The sequence below is a fragment of the Necator americanus genome, chromosome V (genome assembly GCF_031761385.1).
Source record: "Necator americanus strain Aroian chromosome V, whole genome shotgun sequence".
Taxonomy (NCBI): Eukaryota; Metazoa; Nematoda; class Chromadorea; order Rhabditida; family Ancylostomatidae; genus Necator; species Necator americanus.
The window spans coordinates 1345595-1362222 of NC_087375.1; the positions used below are offsets into that span (position 1 = coordinate 1345595).

A 16628-nucleotide genomic window follows, 5' to 3' on the forward strand; every position below is an offset into this window, starting at 1 on the left:
TTCATCGATTCTCTTCTCTGTGACGCCGAATCGCCAGAGGAGCCCCTTTCTAAGGTGTGGGGACCCCGGGCATCCCTATAAGAGGGCGGGTGTGTTTAGAATTTTAGAATCTTAAAAAAAAAAAGTAAATCACACTCAAAAAAGAAAGTTCCCCTTAAAAAAAAAAAATTTTTAAATTAAAAAAAAAATCAAAAAAAACAAAAAAAATTATTTTTTTTGAAAAAAAAAAAAAAATTTTCCCCAATTTGGTCCCCCAAAAAACAAAACCACCCCACCCCAAATTTTTCCACAAAATCCATTATTCAAAAAAAAAGAAAAATTTAAGCAAGGACCAAAAAAAAAAAAAAAAATATTATAAAACATAAAAACAAATAAAAAAAAATAAAAAAAAAAAAAAAAAAAAAAAAATATTATATTAAAAAAAAAGGAAAAAAAAAAAAATCCAACAAAAAAAAAAAAAAAAAAAAAAAATATAAATAAAAAAAAAAAAATTAAAGAAAAAATAAAAAAAAAAAAGAAAAAAAAATAAATATTAAATAATAAAAAAAAAAAATTAAAAAAAAAGAAAAAAAAAAAAAATAAAAAAAAAAAAATAAAAAAAAAAAAAAAAAAAAAAAAAAATTTAAAAAACAAAAAAAAAATTTTATTTAAAAAAAAAAGAAAAAAAAAAAAGAAAAACCAACTTTTATAATAAAAAAAATTTAAAGAAAAAAAAAAAAAAAAAAAAAAAAAATAAAAAAAAAAAAAAAAAATTAAAAAATAAACTTAAAATAAATAAAAAAAAAAATTAAAAAAAAAAAAAAAAAATAAATTATATAAAAAAAAAATCACTTTAAAAATTAAAAATTTAAATTTTAAAATAATACATAATTGAGCGGCGTGAACCACTCACTACACACGCTTGCCGAGCTGCCGGTGATGTGCCAATGACATCTATGACGAGATCATCTTGTTGAATGACCGGAATGGATATAATGTGAGTATCGTACTAGTAATATAAGTAATAATATATGTAACCACTAATATATGTAATAGGGTGGTGTGGCGCAGTCGGTTAGAGGTCCGTTGTAGCCATACAGTCGAAGGTTCAAAACCGCCCTAGTGCTGACCAAACCTTTCATCCCTCTGGGGTCGATAAATTGGTTCAAGTCCTGTCTGGGAGGATAAGAACACTGAATTGATCTGGCTGGCTAGCCCCAGTAAGTCATTGTATAGGTCAGCACACGTCCCAAAACCTCAACGATTACGAATTCCAGAAAACGCGTTGTCGCGTCCCAAGTGGACTGAGACGCCAGTGACTTTATCTTCTTTTTATCCTTTATATATGTAATAGCAGTAGTAAATGGAATATAGGAATAGTGCAGTATAATATCTGTAGCCTCTCTGCTCTCTAATAACTTTAGGTCTTAATATCTAACTTCCTCTGAGTTCTGGGCGCGTTTGAGTACTAAATCATCCTGGAATCGTACACTAAACTGATCCTTGCTCGTTGCATTTGTTTTCTTGCTATTTTTTTTACCATATATTTTCCGTGTTTTTTAATTTGCTTGTATTCATCCTTGCCACGTTAATTTTGGCACACCATTGAGCATAATAAATAAATAAATAAATAAATAAATAAATAAATATTACATCTAGGCCTATGATAATATCAGTACGAATGAAACTAGTCAGTGATAGGTAATGTGTGAGCTTCTTCCACTGTAATCATACATACATCCTTAACTAAGTGGTAGGCCTAATTTAGGATAAATAGGCTTAGGTATATAAGTACAAGACCACATATAAAGCTCTTACTCAGAATTTTATGGGCGAAATAATTGTGAACTATTAAGTGTTAACGATATTTCAGGAAATATGCTGAAATAAGTAGAAGTAGGTAGAATCGGATTTATTGTTATCACGTCACAGTGAGGTGTTTTATTGTATTTTCACCTGTAGAGTGAGGTGTATGCGACACTCTAATTACCTATTCTTCCTTCTATACGGCTCAATTCTATCGTTTAACATTTTTATTATCTATTTTTCTACTTACATTCAGTTAAAGTTATCAATTATTTACAGCAACTCACTCTTACCATTGTGATTTTGCAGATGAATGATCGAAGAAATCGATGAAACGACCTCTCGTTTCCTTTTTTTGTCAATTGTTGACACAAATGTTACTTACTTTTTAATTAGCACTCATTTCAGAAGTTTTTATTACGAATTCGAGATATTGAACTTACTGGAATAAGGGCGGGCTGGCCTAGAAAAAAAAATCAGTAAAAGAAATTGGAAGTAGAATTAAATGATTAACATTCTACAATAATAACAGTAGTACTTAGAGAATGTTTTTTTTTGAATAACACTTTAAAAAATACATAGTATAATGAAAAATTTAAAAATAACATATAATCTTTAACATATAATAACTTTAAAAAATACATAGTATAATGAAAAAATTGAAAAATAACATATAATCGTTTAGAAACCAACGATCACGATGAGAACACCTGCTTTGCCGTTGAATTAACTTCAAATAATTATTTAGCCTTTGATAGTCAATTCTTTACATGCACCTGATATTACTACTCCATCAAACTGATGGCGTCTTGACAGGAACGAACCAAAGATAGTACACGCTTGTTCTAAGAGTACGGTATCATAGAAGTCTTGCTTCTAAAGAGATTGCTTTTAAGGACAACAATCGATTTCGAGCATTGATTTCTATTTTCCGTTTGACTGCTTCAAAATTTCCTGCAAAAAGGATCAGAAAAAAAGAAGAATTATTTTCCTATGGTTTCAAAAAATAACATTTTGTGCCAACTTTTTATATCATAAATAAATACTTACCGTTACTTCTAAACGGAATACATTCCACTTAAAACAGAACATAATCGGTACGACCATTTTCTTTACTCCTCTAGTTTTTTAAATTTTTTCTCCCTCAAGTTTTAGAATATAGATTTGAGGAAGTTCGATACTGATTTATACTCTTTCTCTTATAGAAAACATGGATCCTGGGAAACGTTAGGAAAGAAAGAAGTCCTATATTGTTTTCCTCAAGATCCTCACTTATGTCAGAGAGTAAAGAAGTTGTACTTCCTTAAACAAAAAAAAAGACTCGGACTTTTTTTCCCCAGTAACTTTCAGAATGTTACGGTTTTTGATGACAAAACAATGGGACCAAGCATACCTAGCTCTACTTAGTGTTCCAGTGATGATTTAATGAACAACCGCGTCGCTAGCTTAAAATCAGCGTGTCACGAAATTTACGTGGCACGGCAACCCCAGAAACCACTGAAGTGTCGTTATAGATTACGGAACCTAGCGTGACTCCGCTCAACTTCCCCTAATCGTCCTAGAAATCGGCCTGGGAACGGTGTTTGTTCCTACGAAATACGTTGGAACGCACCACCGTTGCGCACGCGTTGCATCCACGAACGAGAGGTCGAGGATCAATGATGTCTACTTACCAGTGTATTCACGTGAAACGAATGATTAGGCTCCTGAGGGGACCAGAACGTGTATATGGAGGCGCGTTCTGACGTGCCTCGTAGGAACAAACGTCGTTCCCACGCTAAGAGGAAGATAAGAAGAAATTGAGCGAAGCCACGATGGGCTCCGTACTCTATAACCTGAACTGTTACGGGTTCCCTGCTGTTTTCGTACTACGTCAATTTTGTGATAGGCTGCTGAGGGACCAAGGCGTGTGTACATGTAGGCGCGTTCTAACGTGTTTCGTAGGAAGAAACGCCGTTCTCACGCTTTTTTTTAGCAACGATTAGGGGAAGATGAGTGGAGTCACGCTGGGCTTTGTAATCTACAACCCAAACGCTTACGGTTCCCTGCTGTTTCCATTAATTTTGTGATCCATTTCCTTCGAAGGTGTACATTGCTGTTTTTGAGGTTTGTTCCCTTCTCACATTGAATGGATTTCATTGTAGCTGTGATACAAAAGCATCCGGTAGAATGTATTTGAATGATATAATACAGGATACTCTTGTAATGTTATTTGTAACTTAGATACAAATAATTGCGTAGATGGTATTTGGATGATGTAATTCAATACAACATTCTAGGTTTATTTTCCCTGTTTTCAGCCTTGATAAAATCTAGAAAAAATAAAAGTAAATAGAAAATATAAGAATAAAAGATATAAAAAAATAAAAATAAAAGTAAAATAGTTTGGTCATATATGAGTTTCTAGTTACTCATTTTTGTAGAATATATGTATTTATGTGCAACCTTTTATATTTTATAAAAAAAAACCTATAGAACACAAATGATACACTAACATAAATACACATAAAAAAATTAGTACGAAAACTTCCTCTCTTCCTTCAAAACTCCTCTTTTGTCACAAGTAGTTCAACTATCCTTTATATTATTATATATTATATTTTTTATTTTGTACTTTTATTACTTTTATTACTACTTTTATTATTTTTTATTTTATTATTACTTTTATCTATGAAAATTTATAGAAAAACCTATAGAACACAAATGATACACTGTATAAATAAAATTAGTATGAAAACTTCCTCTCTTCCTTCAAAACTCCTCTTTTGTCACAAGTAGTTCAACTATCCTTTATATTATTGTTTTCTCTCTCTTTCTCTACTCTCCTTTTTATTCAGGATCATTTAAAATCTATACTTAAACAGAGAAAATTGCAAAATATAGATGTGTTAGTCATTAGCGGGAACATAAAAATAAAAATAAAAAACGCTGGGGAGATTAAATCTTGCTAAGAAAATTTTTGAGAATTCCATTTTCTTCTCTCTGCCAATCTTTAAATACGAAACTTTCTTGACCGACTGATTCGCCCAAGGTCACGTCTACGGTTTCACTTTTTCCTTCAAAAAAAAAGTGACTTCAGCGATGATCTACTAATTCTCTATATTCTTATCAATTCTTTATGTGGTATTTGTATCACTGCAATTCTGCAAGTTCTACTTTTTTTTTTGGTTTTTTTTTTGGTTTTTTCTTTGCGCTAAACAGGAAATTATCTATAACCGGACATATAGGTATTTGAGTAAACGGAAAAAATAGTATTTGCGTTGAAATTATGCATAAATGTGCATAGAAACCACTTTCCACCAAAGTTACAAGTATTGGGGATTGATGATTGTTCAGAAATTGATTTGATTTGGAGACAATTGAAAATTTTTGTAGTTGATTTTTACTTCTTTGAATTATTTTTATTTTTTGTTTTATTTTTCTGAACTTTTTGAGGGAAGAAGCAGGAGAATTCTTAAGGAAGAAAGCAAAAGCAGAATTACCTTCATGCCATCAAACAAACCGACAAAAATAAATGAAAATTACAGGATTTTCCATCTATACAAATTTCACTTCAAGCTAGAATCTTCACGGTAAATAAAAACGAATTTTAATGGGAAGGATCCCACAAGGAATTTTTCGTTTCTTTCTGGATCTATGAAAAAGTGGAAAAATAAAGGTTTTAGCGAGAATAATGGCATTTACGATTATTTCGTGAAGCATTCCATGTGGCACACCTTAAAAATCATCGTCACTCTTTTCTTCTCTTTTTCCTTCTTCAACTTTGAGAATTTGAAAAATACTCAACTTTATTTCAGGAAAATGTTAATAATAACTCACAATTAATCACGATCATTACTCACGATCGATCTGCTTGCAAATTTAGCAAAATTTCAGATCTATGTTTTTTTGTAAATCTCATTTTTCTCGCTTACGTGGGGAACTCCCAGTTGTTCCCCTCTACTTCCTTGGCAACCGAATGTTTACAGTAATTGTCGGAATATTCCCATGATTCTACAACTACATATGAGAAACGTCACATCATTTCAGATGTTCACAAGTTGCTAACGAAAGCAAATAATATCGAAATTATTCACATAACAAAATGGGTTTATGTCAATCCGTTGAGGATAAACAACTTTCACAAAAAAGTAAAGCAATCGATAAGGAGATGATGCAAGGACATATTGCACAACAGAAAGTCGTCAAACTTCTACTTTTAGGTAGGTGCTTCTTTTCTATGTTTTTTTTTTTCTCATAGTTGAATAACTATGTATGAGACAGCCGAATAAAGGCAATAAAATCGATAGTGTAGCCTTGCTAATTGCACAAAAAAGAAGAAATTTCTAGTAGAGTTTGAGAAATGTGTTTGAAAAAAAAAGGATTTTTCTGGACATTTTCTAGACAGTAATGGGAATAAACAGACCTGTTCATCTAAAAAACATTTCTAGATAGTCTCATTTATTCTTTACATACTCTAACCCCCCTCTATGAGGGTCTCTATGAGGGTCAGTGACCTTTTTAGTTTGGTTGAAGTGATGTGAGTAAAGAGGAATCGAATTTTCCTGAAAATTTTGACATTTAAATAAATCATGGACGAATGTAGCGAAGTCGGCAAGACGTTCCGTTGTCTTCACGATCGACCAGAGACTCGGATCCTTTCAAACTGTGCTATTCTGGAGAAGAATATCCTGAAAATTCATTGCATCAACTCATTTTTGTACTCGAAAAAAGTAAAGGCTAGTCGAGTAATATATATAAAAAATGTTGGAAATAAAAAATTTTGGGGAAATTCCTTGAAAATTTTGTGTTGTAGTTTTTTTTATTATCTAGTAGAGTATCCAAGACCAAGGATGGCAAGGGGACCTTTCCTGGAGCCTGTTGATGCGATCCGTTAAATTAAAAAAAAACAAATTTGCCTCTAGCGTTTATTGTTAGCATTTGGATTCCCTAAAAATGCGCTGAGGTTTTATGGTTTTATGTTCCAAATCTTTTCCAGCGTTTCGAATGTTAGGTGCTTGTCGGCTATAGCTTAAAAATGATTCACTAAATAATTCATAATTGATAATTAAATAATTTTTAATTAAAATGTTCTCCTTGTAAATCCTCCTTAGTTGTACATAGGTTCCTAAATAAATGATGTTGCAGCGCATTGTGGTTGTGTACTACTTCCCGATCTCACTGATTCAACATCAGTGATGTAATTTCCCGTTTGTAAATGATTTACAGCTAATATCCGGCAACGTTGCCGACTTGCTAATGAGCTTTAGGCAATATTCTAGCTATTTATGTATAGTACGTATATTATAACATCGCTACAAACCCCTGTGGCGAAATCCGTCGAAATCCCTGGGAACGGACGAGATTAGACTTTGAAGATCTAATTAAAAAGCAAATGAGCTGCTGATTGCTCAAATATACTTCAAAAATTCAATCTTGACAAAAATTTGGCCTCAAATCGGCGAAGTTCCCCCGGTATTCTGAAGTTTTGTATACATAAAAGGGTAGACAAAGGAATTTTGTGGACAACGTAACGTAATGTAACGCTTTGGGAAAATTCTCATTTTCACTTTTATTAACTCTTAGATTTAGAAATTTAATCGTAGCTCTATTTGTAGTTTAAAGGGACCACCCCACGAATCTGAGGTGGTACGGATTTCAGGTGGAGTATTCGTACACGAGATCGTAGATTATGGAAGGACGGGTGATTCCGTGTATTTGTTCCTAATTACCGTAAAAAACGGAAGATGCGTCGCGTGCACGAGACAGGCGCGCTCCAATCGAACTCACTGTAGAAAGTAGGGCGCCGCAACGCACGACGCCGTACCTTCTGGGCCGTTTTTTTTACGGGAATTAAGAAGAAATGGACGGAATCACCCTTCTCTCAATAATCTACGATCCCGTGTACAAATACTCCACCAGAAATCCGTACCACTCCAGAATCGTGGGGTGAAGCAAGCAAGGCAAGCTTTAATTCATATATTTCTGCACATGTTTTGAAAGTAGGAATCTCACCGAAAGTTAGAAAAATTCTATAACTCCAATAACAAACAGTTTTAGATCCTTTTTATAGGTTTAGATAGGTATTGACGGTTTTTAGGTGGTATAATTTCTCGTACAATCATAGCGTTCTTTGTTTATTTCTCAATTCAATTTAAGAAAATGTTTCCAACTGTTTCAAAAAGATGGAGAAATCTGGAAAGACTTTTTCATATCTCTAAAAACTACTGGTTGACACAAATTTTTCTTTCTTTTCAATTTCGGCTTTTTTAGGAGCTGGAGAATGTGGGAAGAGTACAGTATTGAAACAGATGAGGTGAGCAATTCTACTAGCTCCATTTTCAATTTCATAAAAACTTTTCTGGACTTTATTTTAATCGTAAAATCGTGGTTTTTTTCTCTATAGGATCCTCCATGATCATGGTTTCTCGCAAGAGGAAGCCGAACAACAAAAAGGTGTTGTTTACAATAACACTGTACAAGCGATGGCTCAAATTCTTCGAGCGATGAACGGTCTGAAAATATCGCTAGAAGATCCGTCAAAAGAGGTTTTTTTATTTTTTTCATTTGTTTGATTGCTCAAAATTCATTTTTAAAAACAAATTTCCAGCGGGGGAGAGAATTTGAGATGCGTTTTAGATTTAGATCTTTTCCAATTTTATACTTTCAACCGAAGATCACAACCAAGTATTATTTTTTTTTTCAAATTTTCATAGTTTAACTGCGATCTTCTACAAATACTAGTGAACATGCTGGATTAGAGGAAACACTGCGAGCGTTTTTTTTTTCAGAGTGAAAAATCCACATCTAAATAAAGACTAAAATATTGTACGTCATTTACAAAAATATAAAATATAAAAAATATAAAATACACCAAAATGTTACACATCATTCAATAGAGAACTTTCCGTTCTATAGGGAGATTCTATTTTGACTTTTTTGGTTCTGCTGACGTTCATCCTTTAGATCATTAGAATGTAGCGTCAAGATGACAAAACTGAGTATTTTTGACCATTTCCTGGTTTTTTTTTACAATTTGTGGAAAGAATTTGCAGCCGCTTGTGAGATTTGTAATTTGTGCATAAAGGACATCGAATGAAAAATTGAGGGAAGAATTGAAAGACTCAGAAAATCAAGAAAACATTTCAAAGAAAAATAGGGTAAAAAGATAGAACGTCTAAAAAAAACCATTGAACGGTGGAAGAAAATTGACGCGAACAATAAGAAGAACAACAATGGACAGTATATTGGTAATTAATTCGCAGTAGCTTTATTTGTTTTCGAAAAAGGGAGGAAAAAAGTGAGGTTTTCTTCGTTTCAGCGGTTTTTTCTTCTTCATTAATCGCGAAAAAATCGAATAGTGACGGAAATGCTTCATTTTATGCTCCTCACATTTTATTTTAATGATCTGTAGAAAAAACAAGAATGGATAAAACTAAAAAAAACTTTAACAAAACCATAAATATACACACTTTTCAAATGCGAAACGCTCTTTAGGATTTTATATAACATTTTTAAAATATTTTTTTTTAATTTTTGCATGTGCATTTTTCACTTAAAAAACGCTCACAACTCAGTCCTCAACCTAAAAGACTGCCACCAATAACACTACTCCCGCATTTAGTCGTCTTCGTAATTCTCTGACGACGTGCTTGTTTTCATTTACTTTTTTAACTGTTTATTTAAACATTACCAATTTCTTCGCTTTGATAAACATAAAAAAGTTCAATAATCATTCCCATAGAACAAAACATCTTCGCTCGGGGACTTCTTTTGTTGCTTTAGAGAAAAAAAAATTAATGATGTTATATGCGCCATACGGTGGAAAGCCGGTGAAGTAGTCACAATTCTATTTAACGAGTGAAGTTTCAGAAAGAGGGGAAAATCACAATAATTCAAGGAGAAAATCACAATAACTCTTGAGATGCCACCCTACCTTTTCCTGAATTTAGAATTTCCTGAATTTCCTGAATGAATTAAAACGCTATATATTCTCGTATTTATTTGTTCACGTTACGTTTTCAGCATTTTTTCACTCGATCGATAATTCAAGATATCAGTTGTTATGAGCGGCAAAAAGAAAGAGAAAAAAGAGCAAAAAAAGAAAAAGAAAAGAAAACAGAAAAATAAAATAAAAGAAAAAGAAAAAGAAAAGAGAAAAGAGAAAAGAAAAAGATTTCGCTAGATCCAACGCATTCCTTATGGATCTGTCGGGACGTCCCTCCCAGGAAGAAAAAAAAAGAATTTGCTGGGAATTGAGGTGACCACAGAGCACAGCGCTCCTAGAGACGCATACGTACACACATACATACGTATATACATACATACATACATACATACATACACACACATATACATATACATACACGCTCTCCCCCCCCCCCCCCCTGCTCCGGTACAACCCGCGTCGAGGTCATTGAATTGTAGAATTTCGGTACCAGGGGTACTTATTTCTGTAGATGCAGCTTTAAATACAGTACCAATAAAATTGTAAATATTATAAGCTTACGTAAATGATCACAGTCATCTTCACAATAAAGATATTTAATATTCAAATGTACGTAAAAAAACACACTAAGGTCATAAAAATTAATTATTTCCAGGCTGATGCACGTGTGGTTTTGGACACGATTAAAGCTGGACAAGAATCCGAACCATTCACACCCGAACTCACTCAGGCACTAAAAAATCTCTGGGCTGATCCGGCTGTATCAGTGACGGCAATTAATCGTGGAAATGAATATCAACTGACAGAAAGCGCGCCACAGTAAGATTTTCGTGGAAAAATGGTTCGTCACCGTACCCGTTGCTAATTTTTCCCCTTTTCAGTTTCCTCAGTTCAATAGATCGTATAGCTGCTAAGGATTACAAACCTACAGAACATGATATCCTACTTTCACGGATTAAAACTACTGGCATTGTGGAAGTGAAATTCCGAATGAAAAATGTTGATTTTCGGTATGTTCCTCGTGTTCTCATTCCTATTCTTATCTTATGTATCAAATATTATATTATGAATATTTTTATATTACGTATCAAATTTTATTGCGGTGAGTAAATGTAGCGCAGTTGGTTAGAGGTCCGCTATGGTCGCATTGTCCACTGTGGTTCGTAATCGCCTTAGTGCCAACCAAGTATTTCATTCCTCCGGGGTCAATAAATTGGTACTGGATTTGTCTGGGAAGATATAAACGCTGACATGACCCCAGCAAGTCATTCCTTAGGCTAAGACACTTTCCAGAACCTCAGCGATTACGAATTGCAGTAAATTAAAATTTGGTGCATCCCAACTGGATCAACAGTATGCCAAATTTTATTTTATTACTATTACTTTATTTTTTACCCTTAACAAATTTTATTCAAAACATGTGAAAGCTGCACATGATTTCTCTTACGCTAAGCAAAACAACATTTAATTCTGTGCTCCTGAGAAATTGGAGTAGTAAGAAGTATGTACAAAGCCTGCAATACGGTAGACCTAAAATAAATAAATACTTATAAACGCTTTTCACATTATTCATGTCCTTTCTTTGCTTGATTATGATTTTTTCCATGTACAGAGGAAATAGTGGGAGCCTAAACCTCTTTCCAGGTACTTATCCAGATACACTGCCTCGCATTCTCATATTTGCAACATTTAATACGTGGACTATCACATTAATTCTATTACATTTATTATTACAACAATCTATTGACATTATAAAAAGTAAAAAATACCCACGAACAGTGGTGCGAGTCAGTTGTTATGGATACACAGGAAAAAATAACTACTTAAAGGGATCACCCCACGAATCTGAGGTGGTACGGATTCCAGGTGGAGTATTCGTATACGGGATCGTAAATTATGGAGAGGAGGATGATTCCGTCCATTTCTTCCTAATTCCCGCAAAAACGGCCAGGACGATACGGCTTCGAGCGATCCGGCGCGCTATTTTCTACAACGAGTTCGATTGGAGCGCGCCAGCCCTAGCGGCACCGCACCTTCCGGGCCGTTTTTCACGGAAATTCGGAGGAAGCAGACGGAATCACCCACCTCTCCATAATCTACTGTCCCGTATAAGAATATTCCACGTGAATTCGTACGACCTCAGATTCGTAGGAGATGATGCCTTTAAAAAAATACAAACAAAAATAAAACAAAACAAAATTACAAACTTTACAAAATATGTCCATAACCATGTAAAATATGTAACTGTAACTTCTCTCCGACGTTCTCTTAGCAAATTGTCCTCTGAGGGATTGTAACGCATCAATTTTTTTCGAAACTTTTCAAATTTTCTTGCTATTTTTTTTCAAGAACTCAGAAGAGCTCATACTTTATCCGGATCTCTTTCATTTTAAGGGTATTTGATGTCGGTGGACAACGTTCGGAACGGAAAAAATGGATTCATTGCTTTGAAGACGTGAACGCTATCATTTTTATTGCTGCAATATCAGAATATGATCAAGTCTTATTTGAAGATGAGACAACGGTTTGTTTCCGAATTTTTACGAGAAATAATTAATAATAATAATAATAATAATAACAATAATAATAATAATAATTTTTCATTAATTTTTTACACCTTTACAGAATCGTATGGTGGAATCAATGCGATTATTTGAATCAATTTGTAACAGTCGATGGTTTATAAACACCTCAATGATCCTATTTCTTAACAAAAAGGATTTATTCGCGGAAAAAATTCAACGCACTAATATCACTGTCGCATTTCCTGATTATAAAGGTATTCAATTAGAAATTTTTTTTTCATCGATTACTGGTAGTAACAATGTACAATTAATATGTAGTGTGTGTGTGTGTGGGGTTTGGTGCCCTAATGATTCATTAAAATACAAATGGAATTCCATGAAAATCCCCCGCAACTCTCATTTTACCATGACGACGTCAGCTCATGTTTTCTGCCGCGTTAAACTGCGTTGCCATAGTTGCATCACATATAGGCAATTTACCCAAATAACAGCATAACGAGTGGTTTTTGTTGAATTGAAGGCTTTGAGTGGATGAACATAACATAAAAAATAAGAAAAAAAAACATAAAACAAAAACATTTTTAAAAAAACTTGTGTTGAAGGAAAGAATTGAAAAAAGCCCACTTTAACTCACCTTTTCTTTTTTTTTTCTTCTTTTCCATCTTCTCAACAAATAGCAACGGGAACCATAACCTCGGAGCGATATTGTTGGTTACAGTGAGTGTAGCGTCGGTAGCGTAGTCGGTAAGAGGTTCCGCTGTGTCTGCACGATCGATTGAAGGTTCGAAGCCGCTCAAGTGCCAACAAAGTTTTTCATCCCTCCGAGATTGGTAAATTGGTACTAGACTAGTCTGGAAGGATAAAAACACTGACCAGGACATAGCTAACCTTTGCAGGTCACTGTACATAGGATAGTTACATGTTTAATAAACCTCAAACGATTCCGAACTGAATTGAACATGGTGGCGGGTCCCATGCGGATTGACTGACGCCAGACACTTTATCCTTTGCACCTTACAGTCAAACCAAAACGACCTGAAGTCTGATAGTAGCGGTTGCGGTCGAGGTGGGACCATCGCCGGATCTGTGCAGAACTATCGAGTTGAGTGAGGCTATCGAGGGTCCCATTTCGATCGCTATCGCTAGCTTCACCGTGCCGCTTCCGTCGAACGCGGCCGTCCACGCAACTGGCACCAGGCTTCGCAGGTCGCTTTGATCCTACTATATCCACCACACGAGCTGTCAAAATTCTGGATAGCTGCTCTGCTAACGGGTGTGGATCGTGACCATAGTAAAATGATGAATTCCAAAATTCCGCTTTTTAATTCTAAAATTTTAGGTGCACAAAATTACGACGAAGCAACTGCATTTATTGAGGAAAAATTCGAAGGATTAAATGCGAATCCAGAAAAGACAATATACATTCATCAAACGTGTGCCACAGATACAAATCAAGTGCAAATGATCCTAGACTCTGTTATCGATATGATAATTCAAGCAAATCTTCAAGGTTGTGGTTTATACTGATTTTTTTTTTCTGTTACTCTTCACTCTCTATTTCTGATTTCTATGTTTATCCCAACAACAAAAAAAAAAGACGGAGTCTTGTACAAAACGGTAGCCTTTCGAGTGTTGTGTTCACATCTGAAACAACTCTCTTTGATTTTCATGTCATTTGCTAAAATATGAGTGTTTTTTTTTCGATTGTTTTTTTTTATTTCATATAAAATATGTTTGTATTTTCTGCATATTTCTCCTTTTTTTCATTATCGAAGAGGTCCTTTTTTTCATGACATTGTTGAGAACAAGTGTTAACTCTTTTTCTTGTACATTATGATAGCATTTTCTTCTGGAATTCTCTTTCTCTTTGGCAGTTGTCGCTGAAAGTATTCAACTATATTAAAGGCATCACCCCTAGGATCTGGAGTGGTACGGATTTCCGGTGGAATATTCGTATACGGGATCGTAGATTATGGAAAGAAGGAAGATTCCGTTCATTTCTTCCTAATTGCCGTAAAAAACGCCGCGGAAGATACGGCTTCGAGCGATCCAGCGCACTATTTTCTGCAAGAAGTTCGATTGGAGCGCGCCAGCCTTGTGCACGTGCCGCATCTTTCGGGCCGTTTTTTACGGCAATTAGGAAGAAATGGACGGAACCACACCCCTCTCTCCATAATCTACGATCCAGTATACGAATACTCCACCTGAAATCCGTACCACTTCAGATTCGTGAGGTGATGTCTTTAACGCAACGCATTACTGTACATCCTGGAAGGCCAAATGATAGATCGACTGTAAAAGAAATATACCATAGAATCCCATTGATAAGTCCTGGATCATGGAATTTCAGAGCCTATAGATGACTGTGAAATTCCAAATTGTTTAACTTAGTTGTTTTTGCTATGATGTTTTGCTGTTTCAAAATTTTAGAAAAAACTCACTAAAAACCACTAGAAGACAAAAAATGGGGGGGCCAACAGAAAAGTAATCGTCCTTCCGCAAAAACAGAAGCGACTTATCTCCAGTCGAGTCAAAACCACATGAAGCACGGTGTAGTTGCGTAAGCGGCGGCGCTCGTAGCGGCGCGGTGGAGCGTAGCGATTCGAATCGAGCTGGGACCACGGCAATCCGCAGAAATGGGTGGCGATAGCGAGGATCCTTACACGATCCCAACCGCTACGCTAGGCCGCGCCGCTTCGAGCGCAACCGCTTACCGAACTTCCCGTGCTTCAAGTCGTTTTTACCCAACTATATGTGATTTTAAGGTAATGTGGACCCGTTGTTGCGGTTGAAAGTTTTTCTTTTGCAACTGTAAATGTTAGGAGAAAGTATTTTTTTTTAATAATTAATTCTAATTGTAATCAATATCTTAAAACATCACATCATTGTGCCAAACGAATTGTGTATAGATGATATTAGGAAGATTTGTAGAGGATTTCTTCTTTCTTCCTTGGATGAACTATCTTATAAACATCATTTACATTGTTTACACAAAAAAAAAATAAAGATACGTGTTCAATTGGAGCAGCACAGCGATTGTTTCAGGTGGAGAAAGTCCTCAGATTCCTGGAAGTGGAGCAGCGGCCACTAGGGTAAAAATAAGCACTGACGATTGCAGGGACCTCTTGTGCTTCCAAAAAAAGGAAAGCTACACCCAAAAATAGATTTTGTGACTTGAAAAAACAAAACTTACCGTTTGCGGAATTCCGACTTCCGACAAAGAGCTCATTTTTACGTATATTTACGGAATGATTTGCGGTCGCGCCGATCCAATTACAATCGCTAACTCCGCGCCGCGTTGAGTGCAACCGTCTCGAAAACCCATCCGAACGAATCGCAGGCGGGGGCGGGACGCAAGGGTTGCGCATTGCAACAGAACCCGTCAGTTAACACTGATACAGGGAGTGGAATGAACGGAATCACCCTCCTCCCCGCAATCAGCGACCCCGTACGGGGATTATCCGCCTGAACCCCGTACCACCCCAGAATCGAGGGGTGATGCCTTTAAAAACGGCGTGGGGAACGGCACCCTACGAGTTGCGTTAGAACGCGCCACTCTTGCGTATGCGCTGCATCCACGTGCTAGCATCGAAGATTAATGAGGTGTTTTCACCTTCTCCTATTCGAGTAAAACCAATGAATAGGCTACTGAGGGGACCGGAACATGTACATAAACATGTACATAAGGAATAAATAATAGAAATAAAGAAAATAAAAGACGCGTAATAAATAAATAAATAAATAAATAAATAAATAAATAGAAGAGTGATCTAATGTACCTCGTAGGAGCTAAATCTACTTCCATGCAGTTCTCACACCGTTTTTTCACGACTGTTAGGAAGAGGTAAGCGGAACCTTCCTGAAGCCAGCAACCTACAGCCCCATCTCTACCTTTTCTCGCGGATTCCCTCACACCGTCAGATTCCTGGTATATGTATGGTCTTTAAGCCAAAACTTCACCAAGATGATAAACGTTAACCCCCTGAAAACGTTGAAGTTCAGGGAGACTGGGAAATAATTCTAAAAATAAAGAAATTCAGGTACGTTCGTTATTACGGCAGGTAGAATTTTCTGACAGGCATTGTTGCATAGGTTAGCTGTCCATGTATGATACTGACACATTCCTCCAAGGTCCCACGGGAGTGTTTCTGACATTTTCGTAATTAGCACTCTGAATCCCGCCGTTTTCAAACAACGTTCACTTTCATTCGCAATATAATTCTTACTAATAATGTCTGTCGTTCTAACTGGTATTTTAAAACATTTCAATCACTTTTTCCTTCAGCTCTGTAACTTCGTATAATGGGGTCCCTTTCATAACTGGATTTGCTAAGAGATATTTCACCATATTTTTTCAAAAAAAAATTAGCAGTAGATCTCAAAAACAATAA

General features: G+C 35.3%; 1 protein-coding gene across 2 annotated transcripts; it reads left to right on the plus strand.

Annotated features, from left to right (window-relative positions):
* Window positions 1–5869: 5869 nt before the first annotated feature.
* RB195_012638 (uncharacterized protein) lies at window positions 5870–13764 on the plus strand (the record flags this gene model as incomplete). 2 transcript variants are annotated; one of them, XM_064202098.1, is made up of 8 exons in its annotated part: window positions 5870–5987; window positions 8038–8080; window positions 8171–8312; window positions 10368–10531; window positions 10594–10722; window positions 12107–12236; window positions 12338–12491; window positions 13577–13764. In XM_064202098.1, the coding sequence occupies 8 exons, from the start codon at window positions 5870–5872 to the stop codon at window positions 13762–13764; spliced, it is 1068 nt and encodes a 355-aa protein (XP_064057979.1). The 2 variants fall into 2 exon arrangements, with proteins under 2 accessions (XP_064057979.1, XP_064057980.1); XM_064202099.1 differs by lacking the exon at window positions 12338–12491 and adding an exon at window positions 13444–13528.
* Between the last annotated feature and the right edge of the window lie 2864 nt (window positions 13765–16628).